The sequence below is a fragment of the Lachancea lanzarotensis genome, scaffold LALA0S02 (assembly GCF_000938715.1).
Source record: "Lachancea lanzarotensis genome assembly LALA0, scaffold LALA0S02, whole genome shotgun sequence".
NCBI classification, from domain to species: Eukaryota; Fungi; Ascomycota; class Saccharomycetes; order Saccharomycetales; family Saccharomycetaceae; genus Lachancea; species Lachancea lanzarotensis.
Window position 1 is genome coordinate 433,949 of NW_019212880.1, and position 16,557 is coordinate 450,505.

Sequence of the window (16,557 nt, forward strand, 5' to 3'; positions counted from 1 at the left end):
ATAAAATATTGAATGTGGGTGTTATCAACTATACTCGAAGATGACTAGAAGTAGCAACCAGTAGGAAAAGTAGACATGGCTACAATCGCAGCTCATATTAACTGATTGCTTACGCCCCCGATTGTGAACTCTAGAGATTGCTAGGATAAACATCTATAAGTTCAAGGCCTATACGTAATGTATATAGAATGCTGGATCGTAACTCGGCTTGAAAAGGCCATGCTCGTAATACTCGGCCGGACTTGACCAAAGAATATCGCAGATAACGTCATCCGATTGAGGCACTATTATCAAGCCTATGCGGACTGTTTTGCAAGTCGTTCGGTCAGTGCAGCAATTTCTTGATCCTTTCTTTCAACAATTTGCGTCAAGGAATGAATCTTGTAAACCAAATCGCTGCTGCTGGGCTTTGCACCGTTTTCTTGCAGCATCACTTGTTCTTCAGCTATGTAGCGTCTGAGCCGCTCATCATTTAGTTGCTGTATCAGTTCTACGACCTTGGAAGATTTTTTCCTTAGTTCGATTTCGAAATCTTTAAATGATAGCGACATCCTTGCGTTGTCCGTGTCGCTGTTCTTGCCCGCAATTTCCTGTTCCAAGTTGGCTTCGCGTGCCACTGATTCTGCCAGCTCTTGGGACAGAAGGTCGATTTCCTTCATCAACGTAGATTGCTCGGTCAGCAAACCCATTTGATCACTCGATATGAAGATAGTTTTGAACTTGTGCTTGTCGCGGGCATCTGGCCCTGATTCCAATTCGTCCTTTGACGCGTAAATTGGCTTGTAAGGTTCCGATACAGTGTTGTCGAAATTGAATTCGTCATCGTCATTGTCCTCGTTCTGAACTAGAGAAGAGTCCAGGTATTGCCCCTTAAGAGGTTGAAAGGCATTTTCGTCCCTCCTGGTGTCATCGGCATTAAGAGTAGAGTCGCCTTGATACCCGTGGCTGCTTCGCCTGCTGCCTTGGGCATAGGCCACTGGTGATTTCTCCTCGATTTTCTTCTCCTCTATGTTGGCCAGAGAACCATACGATTTCACACGCTCTCCCATGTTCGTGCCGCCCGAAGAATTCGAAAAGAGGGAGTGAAACGACTTTCTCTTAGGGTTGCTCGATCTTGAACCCCATACCTTACCTTCTGAAGGTCCATCCCGCTCAGTGTCAGAGCTTTGGGCCCTTTCCACAAGACTACCGGTACTTGATTGTCGGGAATGCTTTTCTGGCCCATCACCCTTGTTACTTCTGGACGAAAACCTTCTTAAAAGGTTACGAGTTCTACTGAACCCGGTCTCTTTTCGCTCGGACGTTGTGTTCAAAGACTGGGACCCTTGAGAACTGATACTCCTCGTAGAATTCACTCTTTTTGTGATCGTAACTTGCGAAGGATTTTGGTCGCTCTCTTCATCATCTCTTTCGATCAACTCGGGTGCCGTGACATACGCATTAGCATCCGTAGCGTTGTCAAGCATATATAAATCATTCTGACTGCGTTTCTTCAATGGAGAATCGTTACTCATAGCCGATTCCATCGTGGCCATGGACTGGATTTGCGATCTTCTGCGATTCCCAGCAGTCATATCAGCATGCTGGGGAACAAGCTTGACTTCTAAGGATCTGAATCTTGGCGACTCCTCGAGTTTGTGGCCTGTATTTTTGCCTTCTTTGGAGACCATGTCCATCAAACCGCCATTTCCGACCTCCATTTCCGAGCTATGCACATTTTTATCTCTGTCCAAAAGCTCCTTTTGTTGAGGAGCCGATAATTTTATAATGTTTAGCTTTCCGGTGCTGGGTGTGCTTTTTCTTTGCACTTGCTGTTCTAAGTCAGTGCCACGATGAATATCCGATGTATCCTTTCTGGTTTCAGCCTGGGATTCAGGCGTTTGACTCCGAACACGGTACGAGGGGAAGCTTTGACTGCTAATAGCAGAAGATGAAGACGCAGGAGTTTCGTAATCCTTGGAAGCAGGTTCTTCACCTATGCCAAAATCATCCTGCTGAGTCTCTTCTAAAGCATTGAAAGAAGTCCTGAATCGTTGGCTGGCTTGTGGTGTATAATTGCTTTCCGTAGTTCCTGGCGCTTGTGCATATTGGTCATGAACAGACGGGCCTGGAGTGTCTTGAGGACGTGGTAAGAATGCACCGACTTGTGGTCGTGACGAAGGATGCATCTGTGGCATGGGTCTTCTTCCTGCAGCTGTATTAAGTGACATGGCTCTGGGTCCGTTGTTGGCTGGACGTGGTACATGTAGCTGAGAGTTCAGAACTCGAGCCTGTGGTGATGGACCTGACATCATGGAATTAGCACGGCCATAAGGTGACATTTGAGGTGGTGGGCCTGACATCATTGAATTAGCACGGCCGTAAGATGACATTTGAGGTGGTGGACCTGACATCATGGAATTGGCACGTCCATAAGGTGCTATTTGAGGGGCCCCTGAGGTAATGGAGTTGGCATGTGCGTATGGTGGCATTTGATTGCCATAAAACTGTTGTTGTGGCACATACGGATTTTGAGAATGCTGCAGGGACATGGCCCGAGGATCGTTGTTTGAGCCTTGTGTAGCTTGTTTGTGTTGTTTTGAGATCGTATTGTAGTTCATCTTCTTTTGAGCAGCCATTAGCTTTCTATACTCAATGTTATTCATTTTGTCGTGGCTTTTTGTCATTAACGTTGGGATGATAGGCGACGTATCATCCATACCGGCACCCATCCCGTACTTGTGGCCTCCATTGTTACGCATCGACGAAATATCATTGAAAGTCAGCAGTGAGTTATCTGCGTCTGTTATGAAGGTTTCTTCTTCGTTGTCATTTTCCGAGTCTTTCGAGCGGTTTTGGCGCAGTCTGAATAAGTTGGAAATCCCATTGGACTGCAAAGACTTTTTTCCGGGGCCTGCAAACGACTGAGAGGTCATAGAAGACGCCCGTTGGTCTTGAGGTGCGAAATTTGGACCTGGCGTTCTTCTCGTATTATAAGGTCCATTTCCATACATCTGGTTCTGTTCATATTGCATAGGATGCTGTTCCTGTGGGACATAATAGTTTTGCTGTTGGTATGGAGGTCTTCCAAAATTGCCCGGTGGGAACCCTGGTGCCGGACCAGCATTCCGTGGACCGGCTGGTCGTGTATCATCGGCCACATTAATGTTCCCCGTGTCATCACTCAAAAGTTGATTTCGCAGCTGAGCCCTGGTAGATGGATTCTTGGCAAAAGAAGCTGTTCCAGCATCCATTACTGCAATGGCTAAAAAAGGCAGAGAATGCCAGAAATAGAATGTGGGAAAAAAAATGGACTTTCAGAGCAAGACAGGCGATGCCAAGCGAAGTTGTGGATTGTTTTGCTAGAGTGTTTGTAAAATATAAGTCCCTTGATCGTAAACCAAACCTCCAAGAATCGTGTGAACTCGCTGAAAGTCGCCAAGAATCTCTAAAAGTCGCTGAATTTCACTGGAAATTGTAGGGAAGTTCACAGGCTTTATGCTAATGACTATCACACCAAATATACACTAAAGAGGGCTCTGAGGGAACGATTGAACTGGTAAACCCCTCGAGAATGTATAAATAGCCTGACTCAGTTCAAGCGAAAAAAGTATGTTGTAGCGATGAGTATTTATTTAGTATTGGGCACGGTGAAGTAGTGAAATTTAGAAAATTCATTACGTAATTTGTGAGTTTGATAACGTGGTTTTCACGTGATCAAATAGTGTGCTCATCTTCTGCTATGTACCTAGTTTTTTGATCGATTGTGGAAGGGCGTCTTAATCCTTGTTTACCGGTAGAATTTGTTTCTGGCAGTTCTCAAGGCTCATTTTCACCTGTATGGTCTTTTTCTCGCCGGTCTGACCATTGATGTGACGGAATAGTCAATAGTGATATGAAAGTATTCAAGATGCGAATGGGCTATAGCATCAGGGAATAGAGCAAATAGGGTAGTATGTTCCGTAAAATATTCAGTAAGGATTCGTTGCTCAGGTTCTCCTTTCTTAGATTGGACCAATTTCCATTTTTCCGATGCCTTTGCCAATTTTGATGTTTTGATCCCGATTGAAAACATTGGCTGGCATGGAGTGCTACCATCTGTCAATCTAAAAAACCCTACCCCAGCATGGGTCTCTGAGATGACTGTTTCGTTTCGACAATCCATGACAAACTGTCTTCGCTCCTTTAATTTCGGCTCTATGTATTATATGTACAGATACACTTGGTTTCGCTCGACACTATGTACTATCGTCTTGCTCAAACTTTTCTCGACCTGGTGGTCTTGTTGGTAGTTTTGGTAGCGGTGCTTGTACCCTGTGGTTTCTTGTTATCTGAAACCTTGTCATTGGTCGCCGGTGCGTCAACTTTAGCTCCAGCTTCGCTCGCTAACTCTTCGTTGTCCTTCAATTTGGCATACTGTAGCTCCGCGATAAACCAAGTCACAGTGGCCCACAACAGGACTGCAATGACCAGCAACGCTACAAAATGCACATTTTTCGTACAGTAGATCAACCAGCCCAGACAGCACGCTAGCAAAGAAAACGAGATGTGAGTGGCAATGACCAGTTGCGGCGACGTTCCGGGAGTGAAAATGCTACGCCAGAGTTCTTCAGCAAAATTGGCCATTTCCATACTTGATTAGTTGAGATCGAGGCTGGTAATCCCAATCAGCAAGCCGTTAGACAATGAGATGTTGACATTGATAGTATTATATAAGTGTGTTGATGATGATGATGATTAGTTACACATCCGTGCATGGTGACAAACAGAAGACTTCGGAATTTGGACTGTGCGTAGCGACCTGGTAAGATACTGCGGATCGTGAAATCCGATGGGAAGTTGTTCAGTTTGTGTTGAGCTGCTTTTCAATGGTGATCTTTGGAACTAGCAGTCTTGAAGAGGAGTCACGTGACCCTCACACCGCTACAACAAGCAGACACCAAAGCAGTACTTTGTATTCTGTAACCAACCCTCAAGGGCTCAATTGCTAGCGTTTCTTCATAATATAACCTCCTTTTTTGTTTCAATAAACGTACATAGTTTTTCCATTACAAACTTTTTATTTTTCTTTATTCGTTCAGCTGCGATTACAATCCAGCGCCTAGGATGAATGAACCGAACATGGTAGCACCCAATAGGGCGCCGAACTTCCACGACACTGGGTTGGCCACGATGTTTGGAACAGCACCGCTGGACGAGGAGCTGGAAGACTTGGCACTGGAGGCCTTGGAGCTGGCAGAAGAAGCACCAGAGGAAATCGAGGACTTGACGGAAGACGCAGCAGACGAAGCGGAGGATGCGCCAGATTTCATGGAAGAAGCAGCAGACGAGGTCACGCTCTGGGCAGAAACGTTACCGTTAGAGACCAAGTTGGAGGCAGTGCCAACAGCGGAAGAGGATGAAGAAGAAGCCATTGTGTTGTGTGTGTGTGTGATTTGAGAATTGAGTTGTGTTCTTAGTGTCTACGTAAAAAAATCAGATCCAATTTCTATACAGCTATATCCTAATCCTCCATTCTTGGCCTTTACTTATACACTTTTCCCGTTTGGGTCGGCTGGTTTCTCGAAAATTGGCTGATCCAGCTTGGCAAAGTTACGGCTAGTTTTGCTAGTACTGGGATCTCGCACCTAATACCGCGCTATAATTAACAGCCTTAAGCCCACTAGTATTGGCTCCACTCTTGCACCGCCATGACAACTACAACGACGCCATATATTCTCTTTTCTTGGTGCACCGGTGTGTCTATTGCGACGCCTATTTCCCAGTAAGGTAAAAAATCGAGTCAAATTTTGATCTGGGCTGAAACCAGCAAGTTACGATGCGAGACTGCGTGGAGTGTTCTATGGCGACACTGAGACCCAAATTTCAACATAGTCGATGGTGCCAAGCACACTCACCTTCGATCGTATGAAAAAAAGCCTGTACTAAGAATAGAAATAACAAAACAAGAAGCCTCTATAGAAAACGCTACAATTACTATTCGAGAGTATGATCCATCGTAGTGGCTCGCTGGGGAAACTGCCCGGAGGGGCAGTATTGATTCGCGTTCCACTGTGTGTGATGGAATCGAGCAATTTGTCTCTATATGGAATAACGTGTGTAACTTTTCGATGGCTGGCTTGGTATAGTAATTAGGCAGACGTTGAGAGGGAAAGAAAAAGAGAGAGAGCGAAACGCCGAGGATTCGGGAGTCTAATGATGAAGCGGTCGTATTGGGGGGACTGAGAAGTCTGTGGGGACTATTGTAGACTGAACGGCTAGGAATTGAATCGGAACAACAGATCGTTGGGAACGTTCACGTGAATTTAAGTGACGCTGTGGTGCTTTACATTCATCACTCTCCCACACAGTCACACGCCACTTTTATAGCGTGAAATCTTGATATTGTTTTCTTATTATGCATATGCTACTTACAAGTTTTCTACTTCCTTGTCATTATACCGTTAACGCTCCGAACGCCGTCAGAAGCGTTAAGACGGCGCCCATTTTCCAATTCTTGGACCCATTGCAACTTCCCACCCCGTTGGAAGGCTGTAAAGATGGCGATGCTGAGGTCGAACCCGTGGTGCTTGTGGTCCCAGTGGATATGCTTGAAGACGAAGACGCTGACGACGCGTTCGTGTGAGATGATCCGGAACCCGATGTAGGAGTCGCAGATATCGACTCAGAACCACCGCTTTCGAGGTCCGATCTTGTGTACCTAGGACGACCAGAAATAGCTGTTGTAGAGAGGATCTGGGATTGGTCCAGCGATAGAACGCCGCCCGAAGAGCTCCCCAGAAATGCGTACGACACCGTTGACGATAAGTCCTGCGTTGAACTCGCTGTGTCGACTTGTATTTGCATAGCCATTGTATATGGACTGGAGGTTGTGAGCGTAGTAGTCATGGATGTGCAGTGGAAAGTACGCTACTTCTTAAGCGATGCCTGACTTTTCCTTTAGGGCTTGTGTCTTAGGGCTTGTGTCTTAGGGCTTGTGTCTTAGGGCTTGGGATCTCCTATATATTAGATTGACCGTCGATTCCCAATTTCCACAAGTATGCTTCCCGTAAGAGCCTCTTGAACCCAGTCTGAAACTTTCCCAGCCACACACACTCCTCAAGGGCCCGTCATCTCTACTCGAGCACCCTTCCATGTTTATATAGATATATTTTTTCATATGCCAGCGTTCTTCTGTCTTTCCCAGATTCTTTCCATATCTCTCACGCAACCTCAGTTTCAATTTGGCATACCAGTACTTCCCCTACACTCTCACAAACACTAGCGCGGCTCTCAGGCGGTTTCTCTCTCAGAAGAACGTCTATAACGAGCTAGTTACAAGTCCCAACGTTTCTACTCAGCGTATCGTGAGTGCCACCGCGTGGCACTTGAAACGCAGTGTAGTCACTAAGGTTTAACTACGTAAGACACCCATAGCGATGAGGTCTGGACTTTTTTCCAGATGGCGTCGTCGTGAAATTTTTTGGTCGATCATCGTGCGTTTCGCTCGTGTCTGTAGTGTCAGCGTAAGTTTTTCAGCAAACAACGCGGTAGTACTTATGAGAGAAGATTATACCTACAGCAGTAAAAGTATAACAATGCAATCTTGATGTGGAAAGAGCGTTGAATTCGTTATCGAGGCTGCAAGACGCGGACGTGTCTCAGTGAAAGTTTCAGGCTCGAAATGCACGATTTAATCGAGATGACGTGGTGCTGAAATCAGGGTAGCTACGTCGACGCGCCCGTGTGTGAAAGTCAGATATTTACAGAAAAAGGACAAGAATTTCGTAGTAACCTAAGGAAGGGAGCTTGCAAACCGGCGTTCCAGTAATAAAATCGGAAATTAGATTTTGGTCGCACCGGGGGAGAATGCTTTTTGGCAATCTTAAAGCGTGTCCCAGGGTGGTTTTTCATTGAACCACGACCTACATCAGTTTTTTCAGCGTTTTTCCGTGAAATTGAAAGACTTGTGGACCGAGAAAAGTGGTCCACAGGACAGATACAAACGCTACATCCGGGTTTGAGAAATAGGTAGATTCAAAGACGGATTTTGAGTTTTCCTGTTCTTATACCACCGCGATACGGAGGGTCCTGTGAATGCGGACCCCGTATATGGTATCCATCCTTTCACCTACACCTTTACGCTGCAACCTCCGTAAGGATCACGTTCTAGCTGGATCGGCTAGTAAGTTGATTTCTCTCCGTATCAGATTCCGTAGTGCCGCACATTCTTAATTATTTTTTTTTCTGAAATTTCTCATCAGCGTAACTCGTGGTCCGGGTGCGCACGTTCTGGTCCATCTCACACGACCGACTCTTTTTTTTTTTCTTCATCGCATGCGAACCGTGAAACTTTTCACACTGTAATTATATAAACCCATCAGTGGTAAACACCTGCTTCCTACCTGTCCGCTTAGTTAACTTTTCCAAAACCTCGGTTTACCACACTAGAATTTAACAATGGGTGCCTACAAGTACTTGGAAGAGCTTCAGAGAAAGAAACAGTCGGATGTCTTGAGATTCCTGCAAAGAATCCGTGTCTGGGAATACAGACAAAAGACTGTTATCCACCGTGCCTCCAGACCTTCTAGACCAGACAAGGCTAGAAGAATGGGTTACAAGGCCAAGCAAGGTTTCGTGATCTACCGTGTCCGTGTCAGACGTGGTAACAGAAAGAGACCTGCTCCAAAGGGTGCCACCTACGGTAAGCCCACCAACCAGGGTATCAACCAGCTCAAGTACCAGAGATCGTTGAGAGCCACCGCCGAGGAGCGTGTTGGCCGTCGTGCTGCCAACTTGAGAGTGTTGAACTCGTACTGGGTCAACCAGGACTCCACCTACAAGTACTTCGAGGTCATCTTGTTGGACCCATCCCACAAGGCCATCAGAAGAGACGCCCGCTACAACTGGATCTGCAACCCAGTCCACAAGCACCGTGAAGCCAGAGGCCTCACCTCCACTGGTAAGAAGTCCCGTGGTATCAACAAAGGTCACTTGTTCCACAACACCCAGGCCGGTAGAAGAAAGACCTGGAAGAGACAGAACACTTTGTCTTTGTGGAGATACAGAAAATAAACGTAGAGCTTCCAGTATGCTTTTTCGTTTGTTTTTTTTCTCTTCTCTGGTGTCTTCTTTTTCGGAATCCGCTAATTCACTCTCGCCGCTTTCTTCAGTCTATAATCTCTACTGTCGCATATGTACGCTAGTGTACTAAGGAAACAAGAAATTTGTACCAGAACTCTCATGTATTGGATTGGCTCCGAAACAAACAGACCACATCTCCCATACACTGATCTACGTAGCTTGCCAAGTCTTACCATGTCTCACCACGATTGGTGACTCGCTGCTGGTTGACTCTTTATCGAGTCTTATATTATAGCATTAAATTCATTCTACTGAGATGGTCAAGTTTATTGATATCATGTCTCACGAAGGGCTTTCTAGTGAAAAAAAAAATTTTAGAAATATTCAAATCTTAATTATCATCAAGATAAAGGCCTATATATATGAGTAAAATCATCGAACTAAGACCGTTGTTAATTGTTGTTTAGATTCTAGTTGCAGCTTTTGTTCATTGATCTTTCTCTCAAACGCTTCGAACGGTAGGTAAAATCCTTTAGTTTTGAAAAAAAGTGGCCTTCCTTAGCTATCAATTGAGCCTAAATATGTCTAATAATTACTCGAAGACCGCTATTTTGTCGGTTTATGACAAAACCGGATTGCTAGATCTGGCCAAGGGTCTTGCAGAGAACAATGTGCGCATTTTGGCATCCGGTGGTACTGCCCGCATGGTTCGTGAAGCGGGTTTTAACGTTGAAGATGTTTCTTCGATCACTCACGCCCCAGAAATGCTAGGTGGCAGAGTCAAGACTTTGCATCCAGCCGTTCACGGCGGTATTTTGGCTCGTAACCTGGCCTCGGACGAAAAAGACTTGAAAGAGCAGAACATTGACAAGGTGGACTTTGTGGTTTGCAATTTGTACCCTTTCAAGGAGACCGTTGCCAAAGTTGGCGTGACGATCCCAGAAGCCGTGGAAGAAGTCGACATTGGTGGTGTAACACTTTTGAGAGCCGCTGCCAAGAACCACTCGCGTGTGGCTATTCTATCGGACCCCAAAGACTACCCTCAATTTCTCCAAGAACTTTCCAAGGGCGATGTCACCCAGGACCTGAAAAACAAACTGGCTTTGAAAGCTTTCGAACACACCGCAGATTACGATGCTGCCATTGCTGACTTCTTCAGAAAACAGTACTCAGAGGGCTGTACTCAGCTGCCTCTACGTTACGGTGCTAACCCACATCAAAAACCAGCGCAAGCATACGTCTCTTTGCACGAAGAACTACCATTTAAAGTGTTGAGTGGTTCTCCCGGTTACATCAATCTTTTGGATGCCCTCAACTCGTGGCCTTTGGTCAAAGAGCTGTCTGCTTCTCTAAACCTTCCAGCTGCGGCTTCTTTCAAGCATGTTTCTCCCGCCGGTGCCGCTGTTGGTCTACCTCTAAGCGATGTTGAAAAACAGATCTACTTCGTCAACGACATTGAAAACTTGTCGCCTCTTGCTTGTGCTTACGCCAGAGCTCGTGGTGCCGACAGAATGTCTTCTTTCGGTGACTTTATTGCATTGTCCAACATTGTTGACGTACCAACCGCCAAGATCATTTCTAGAGAAGTTTCTGACGGTGTGATTGCTCCAGGTTTCGAACCAGAAGCCTTGGAGTTGTTATCCAAGAAGAAGGGAGGCAAGTACTGTATTTTGCAAATTGACCCCAACTTCACCCCAGAAGCTTTGGAGTCTAGACAAGTTTACGGTGTCACTCTTCAACAAAAGAGAAACGATGCCATTATCAACAAGTCATCTTTCAAGGAAATCGTCTCTGTCAACAAGAACTTGACCGAACAAGCTGTGATTGACTTGACAGTTGCCACCATTTCTTTGAAATACACTCAATCCAACTCTGTGTGTTACGCCAAGAACGGTATGATCGTCGGTCTTGGTGCCGGTCAACAATCCAGAATTCACTGCACCAGACTTGCTGGTGACAAAGCCGACAACTGGTGGTTGAGACAACATCCAAAAGTTCTCGCTTTCAAGTGGGCCAAGGGTGTCAAGAGACCTGAGAAATCGAACGCCATCGATTTGTTCGTCACAGGTCAAATTCCTACGGAAGATCCAGAAAAAACTGAGTACGAATCCAAGTTTGCTGAGATTCCAACCCCACTAACTGAGGAGGAAAGAAAAGAGTGGATGGGCAAGCTGAACAACGTTGCTTTATCTTCGGATGCTTTCTTCCCATTCCCAGACAACGTTTACAGAGCGGCTAAGTCTGGTGTCAAATACATTGCCGCACCTTCGGGTTCCGTTATGGACAAGGCCGTGTTCTCCGCCGCTGATTCCTTTGACTTGGTTTATGTTGAGAACCCAATTCGTTTGTTCCACCATTGATTGGAGGATCCATATAAAGCAAACGTCTCGAAGCAACGATTGTACAGTAAATATCAAGTAAACAACCATGTTGGTCAATAGGAACCAAAAGCGGTAGCTAGTGTGTGCCTTAACCCTCTAGCCTTTAATGCACATATACCTCAAAAAGACTGATTAATGATCATCAAAGAACTACGTCTCAAACAAGAATTACGAAATGTCAGCAGTATGGTTTGACCCAAATGATCACTGGCCCATAGGACCTACATAGTGTTTAGGAATATACCGCGGTGGAACGACACAAAGGCGATCGAGCTCGACCGAACATCCTAAAATGAACGAGAACTCAAGATACACGCGTCCCACTTCTTCTGGGTACCTGTCGACGGGGCTACTTCTGTCTCATCCATCGAACCAAAATCCGATGGCAACAACCGACTGTTTGTAGTCTCGAGACGAAAAACACGACAAAAGCTACTCAAAGACCCCGCCGAAGCGGAGGAGATGCCATGAAGCGTTTTTGATCCCGAAAAACAGTGGTTCCTTGAAACTTTGCCTCTCGAGCGCCGAAAACTCGACAAAAACAAGGCCAGTAAAGCAGCAATAGCAAGAAACGGCTCCACAGTTTTCGGAAGAAAAGTGGGAGTATTTCTCTGGCCGAGGTCTTGACGAATCAGGTCCCATGATATATTTAAGAAAAAGGATCAAAAGAGGAGTGTTCAGACTGGGAAAGGAACTGGTAAATGTTGTTCCTTATATACTCTTTTTTTTTTTCAAGGAAAATAATGCGATGCAGTTACCCGGCCACAAATTTTCGTATGCAGGGCTAAATATTCCGTTAAGCGTGATATGTATTTTATCGTATAGTATGAGTGTTCTCGAACTCCGGTGACAGTGGACATCGACTACAAAGGATGTGCTGGTGTTCTGCCAATGGACTGATAAAGCTGTGTTGTGATTGACTAAAAATGATGCGTAGCAATGATCAAACCGAGTTGATCCTGCTGTAGCCGTTCACGGGCGCTCTGCAACAAATACAGGTGTTGAACCCGCGTGCGCCCAAAGAAACACGGCATTCTTCGCAGATGGCAAAACACTTGCAGGGCCACAGGACAATGTTGCGAACGTTGGTCTTGCAAACGACACACGATAGATCGCGCTCAGTGGAATTATTGGTGTCGTCCCTTTTTTGGGCGTTCAAAGAACGTTCTGCCACTACCTCTTGTAGGACTCTTGATTCGTTCAATCGTGCGTATTGCGATCTTGTAAGTCTTCGATCACAATGAGTTTCGTACTGTAGAAGGGTCCACATGGATATCAGCCATTGAGGGTCTTGATCGCCTGCGTCATTTGGGGCCGCTACCGTTGGAAGTAGAAGATCTGTAAGTTCACTGCCCAATTGTAGCTCGGCAGATTGCGTTTGTTCCTCGCCCTCATCCAACAGGTCGAGATCTTCGTCACTTCTGTCCGAAAGTGAATCTTCATCCACGTAATCGGCTGACCAGTCGTCCTCCGGCAGCATGTATTTGGAACCGGTCGAACGAACATTTTTACTCGTGGCATTCACATCGGGCGCTCTTGCGAAAAATTGTGGGTAGTTGGTATCAGACAGGTAGTCATTGAGATTTTTTCCTTGAGCTCTGGATTGATGCGGTATCGATTTTTGATCAACAGGTGCCACAAGCAACGTCTTTATTCTATTTTTCAATGCATTTTCCAATCGCCACATAGCATCCCATTTCCTGCGCCATACCGGTTGAACAGTTGCCCACGCCATCTCGGAATCCTTCATTCCAGCCTGATGGTTGTTAGTGTATCCACTGATCAAAAAAGACCGGTTGACCTCGTTTTGATGTGTTAGCTGGGACAGTTCGCGATGAAGTCCAGCTTGGTCTGTTTGTGCAGAGTTGCATATGAGAACTGCAAAGTTTATCAAGGTGCTGGTGAACTCTTCTTCGCCCGTGCAATTCAAAGTGCTGTACCAGTTTTTCACAAACGAATGAAAGCGTAAAGCAGAAGTGTCGCCGCTGTTGCCAAACGGATTCAGTCTCACCAAACACCCCAATCCATAACACGCCAGAGAAACAACGATACAAGCTAGCGCCATAGTTTTGGGTATATGACGGTATTTCACCAAAAGCGGTAATGACGGAGTTCCCTCGTGAAATATAGTCCAACCCAGGTACCCTAGATGGCATATGTTTATGATGGATGAACCTATCAAACGATATTGTCTTTTCCTTAGTATCTCGACAATATGGATGATGAGACGGCCCAGGAGTGCCATCAAACAATCTGGAACGTAGTCTCGGCGCGCAGCGCCTGATCTTGCCAGAGAGTAGAAATGCATTGAAAGTTCGAAAATGCTGTAGTCGAATTCCTCCATAGGTTTGGCGTTCGAAGTAGTTGTAATGAAAGTTTCGATGCAATGTGACAAGCAAATGATTGCATAAGTCACAGCGAAATACGAACTTGGTTCCTGATGGGCAGAAGGTCGTATTGTGGTGCCCAAATTATACACAAGGGCGGCAATTGCGGTCCCGTGGAACAAAACGCGCGACCACAACGGCAATTGCACCACTGCGGCGGGCGAACGTAACGAAGACATCGATACGATTCGATTGAGCACCAACGCGGTTACGAAACATCCTACCGCGTAGTTGCTGAAGAAATATCCTGCGGTTTCCACGAACGTGGAAGCTCCGAAATTCAATCCGTCTGAAGCCACGTTCGCAACAACTTGTGTCTCGTACTGCGATAAAATGGCATTGTAAAATGACCGCACTATCTGGTACGGATAGTTGATTGTTGAAGCCCACAACCGGTTACTCACTATAAGTACATTTTGCGAAGTATTTAGGTACGGGAATTGCTGAATGATGCTGCTGTTGAATCCCGGCATTCCGTCTGAATGATGGAAGGACGTATTTATCAGTGATGAACTCTGCTCTGGATCGAAAACTGCTATAAAAAATCACCCGTTAAAACCCGCAATGAGGGTGCTGAACTTTAGCTTTTAAATGTGAATAGTCTGTATAAACGCTTGACCATGTGTGTCGACGGTCAAGAACCCCGATCTCACGCTAAAGAGGGTGGATAAGTGTGTACATCGTAGCATTGAAGTTCGTACAAGACTGACAGATACGCCTTTCTTTATATATCGATTATCAATTTAACATTTAAATTTAATAAAAATAATGGTTGCTAAGAGATTCGAACTCTTGCATCTTACGATACCTGAGGATTCCGCTGTATTACAGCGTTAAGAATTGAATTCTTGAATCAGGCGCCTTAGACCGCTCGGCCAAACAACCTATTGTTGAAAAACATGGCAAACACCTTGTAACCATACCCAGATTAAGGTCATGTGCTCAAATATGCATTTAACAATCTGCCCAGTTTAGGGCTCTGAACCTATATCCATCTACATCTTAGTTCCCGAATTGTTATCGTCCTGCTGGAACCCTGATTTCTGCTCGAGTTTGTCTTTATGTGTGTTTCTATAAGCTATTTAATATTACTCTGAAGTATATTGACATTGCATTCAAATCACTGACACCACAATCAATTTCGGTGTATAAACCAAAGTGGCAAGCTTCTGTAGATGTATATATCGTTTGAGCCTGTATTCTTGGCCAATGACCAACGAAATGTGTACTCTGAATGGCAAAGTTCCGTTTCAATCGAGTCCAATGACTCCAAAAACGCTATTAATGAACATTCCATCGTTTTACCGCCTAGACAAAAACATTTACAGGTACGTAAGCTCACAGTTTTTAGATTTAGCGTTATTCTCTCTGAGTATACCGTTTACTAACGCTAACTCTCCATTGCAGATCAAAATCGTACTGTTTTCCAATGAAGAAATGGTTCTTAAAGGTGTGACGCAGACACTCGCAAATGCGTTCACACAATGCTTGCAGTTTTGGCGAGATCTGAACTATCGAGTCACGGTTGACATTGCAAGCGACAATTGCGTTCTTTTGACGCTGGAATGCCAGATTTTCTCCGTTATGAAGACCAAAAACCTGCTGGAACAGCCACTTTCTGTTCTTAAACATATGGATTTGCAGCTCGCCACTATCTCTGCCGTTACAGTGAACGCAACGCTCAGCAGTTCGTTGACACCGCTTGAAATTGACGGTGTCGCTGTCGTCAAACACTGCAATTTCTTCCTAGTGTCTCTGTTGATATCGCAGCTCGAATTTCACTTCCCATTGGTGTTTTCACGAGTGTGTCGTCTCAGATTTCTGCAGCAAGAAGCGTCTTTGGGACCCGTATCCTACGCGTTGACTAGTTCAGCATCCCTGGTCCCCAAACTGGTGAAGATCATCTCCGATGACAAGACCGCTACCACTTGCTACCGCATCATCGAAATATCTAGCGATCGACGCAAACTGAAACGAATGCTCAAGTTCAAAAATGGAACCTCGCCAATTCAAATCCTCAAACATTCTTGTATTTGTACTTCAGACCACGCAAACTGCTGATCTCCATTTGCAACTGGTTCATCCATCGTTTGCTCACCTGTGACAGCACAAACAACACCAAGGGAACGTGAAACAGGGCTTGCATAGTCGCTTTTTCCACTTTGTCCACCACTTCCCACGATATCAGCAACAGCAGGGTACAGTTCACGGCGTTAATCCTAGCATTGTTCACTCGTACCCCTACAGCTCGCGAAATCGACACATCCTTGATGATTTCGTACCTCAAGGTGATCAACGAACAGATAATCGAATTGATTGCAAACAAAAACAGTCGCTTGTGGGTTGAATTTGAGGTTCCGTTGTCTTTACCCAGCTTTTTGACCCTCACCAACAGCGACAGAAACACCCCGCAACATATGACATATGCCACGCTCAAGATTTGCACAGTTCGATTATTGCTTGCATTATTCCGAAGTTCCAAGTTACCGATGAACTCTTCCTGTTCTTCTACGTCCATTGGATGGATTGGAATTTCGCCATCGTCGTCGTCGTAATTGCTGTTGCCATGTACTTTGTCCAATACGCCCTTGTTGAACCTTCTGAGTCTAGACATTGGAACTCGTTAACTATAACTGCTACTGTACTCGGTTTAGGATTCTAAGACGATTTGATTAACCTGAGATGAACACTTATATTCCATCACGAAAACCTTTCCGACCAATCCGGCCTACGCCCCACTAGAAATA

The 16,557-nt window shown here is 45.4% G+C and overlaps 9 protein-coding genes and 1 non-coding gene across 10 annotated transcripts; 3 read left to right on the forward strand and 7 right to left on the reverse strand.

The window, feature by feature from the left end:
- Window positions 1-296: 296 nt before the first annotated feature.
- Window positions 297-3,233, reverse strand: EPO1 (LALA0S02e05050g1_1; the record flags this gene model as incomplete). The annotated part of the gene is made up of 1 exon (XM_022773770.1): window positions 297-3,233. The coding sequence occupies one exon, from the start codon at window positions 3,231-3,233 to the stop codon at window positions 297-299; it is 2,937 nt and encodes a 978-aa protein (XP_022627263.1).
- A 1,003-nt stretch (window positions 3,234-4,236) lies between these two features.
- Window positions 4,237-4,605, reverse strand: PKR1 (LALA0S02e05072g1_1; the record flags this gene model as incomplete). The annotated part of the gene is made up of 1 exon (XM_022773771.1): window positions 4,237-4,605. The coding sequence occupies one exon, from the start codon at window positions 4,603-4,605 to the stop codon at window positions 4,237-4,239; it is 369 nt and encodes a 122-aa protein (XP_022627264.1).
- A 461-nt stretch (window positions 4,606-5,066) lies between these two features.
- NCW1 (LALA0S02e05094g1_1) lies at window positions 5,067-5,393 on the reverse strand (the record flags this gene model as incomplete). Its single annotated transcript, XM_022773772.1, has 1 exon — window positions 5,067-5,393. One exon carries the CDS (start codon window positions 5,391-5,393, stop codon window positions 5,067-5,069), a length of 327 nt encoding a protein of 108 aa, XP_022627265.1.
- Window positions 5,394-6,414: 1,021 nt separating this feature from the next.
- Window positions 6,415-6,831, reverse strand: LALA0_S02e05116g (LALA0S02e05116g1_1; the record flags this gene model as incomplete). The annotated part of the gene is made up of 1 exon (XM_022773773.1): window positions 6,415-6,831. The coding sequence occupies one exon, from the start codon at window positions 6,829-6,831 to the stop codon at window positions 6,415-6,417; it is 417 nt and encodes a 138-aa protein (XP_022627266.1).
- A 1,587-nt stretch (window positions 6,832-8,418) lies between these two features.
- Window positions 8,419-9,033, forward strand: RPL15B (LALA0S02e05138g1_1; the record flags this gene model as incomplete). The annotated part of the gene is made up of 1 exon (XM_022773774.1): window positions 8,419-9,033. The coding sequence occupies one exon, from the start codon at window positions 8,419-8,421 to the stop codon at window positions 9,031-9,033; it is 615 nt and encodes a 204-aa protein (XP_022627267.1).
- A 590-nt stretch (window positions 9,034-9,623) lies between these two features.
- On the forward strand, window positions 9,624-11,402 carry ADE17 (LALA0S02e05160g1_1; the record flags this gene model as incomplete). The annotated part of the gene is made up of 1 exon (XM_022773775.1): window positions 9,624-11,402. One exon carries the CDS (start codon window positions 9,624-9,626, stop codon window positions 11,400-11,402), a length of 1,779 nt encoding a protein of 592 aa, XP_022627268.1.
- A 964-nt stretch (window positions 11,403-12,366) lies between these two features.
- ASI1 (LALA0S02e05182g1_1) lies at window positions 12,367-14,283 on the reverse strand (the record flags this gene model as incomplete). The annotated part of the gene is made up of 1 exon (XM_022773777.1): window positions 12,367-14,283. The coding sequence occupies one exon, from the start codon at window positions 14,281-14,283 to the stop codon at window positions 12,367-12,369; it is 1,917 nt and encodes a 638-aa protein (XP_022627269.1).
- A 296-nt stretch (window positions 14,284-14,579) lies between these two features.
- Window positions 14,580-14,695, reverse strand: LALA0_S02e05204r. The gene is made up of 2 exons: window positions 14,657-14,695; window positions 14,580-14,624 (listed from the first exon to the last, which is right to left on the reverse strand). It is a non-coding gene; the product is annotated as a tRNA-Leu (tRNA).
- Window positions 14,696-14,985: 290 nt separating this feature from the next.
- On the forward strand, window positions 14,986-15,871 carry REC102 (LALA0S02e05226g1_1; the record flags this gene model as incomplete). Its single annotated transcript, XM_022773778.1, has 2 exons — window positions 14,986-15,138; window positions 15,218-15,871. 2 exons carry the CDS (start codon window positions 14,986-14,988, stop codon window positions 15,869-15,871), a joined length of 807 nt encoding a protein of 268 aa, XP_022627270.1.
- Window positions 15,828-16,424, reverse strand: LALA0_S02e05248g (LALA0S02e05248g1_1; the record flags this gene model as incomplete). Its single annotated transcript, XM_022773779.1, has 1 exon — window positions 15,828-16,424. The coding sequence occupies one exon, from the start codon at window positions 16,422-16,424 to the stop codon at window positions 15,828-15,830; it is 597 nt and encodes a 198-aa protein (XP_022627271.1).
- Between the last annotated feature and the right edge of the window lie 133 nt (window positions 16,425-16,557).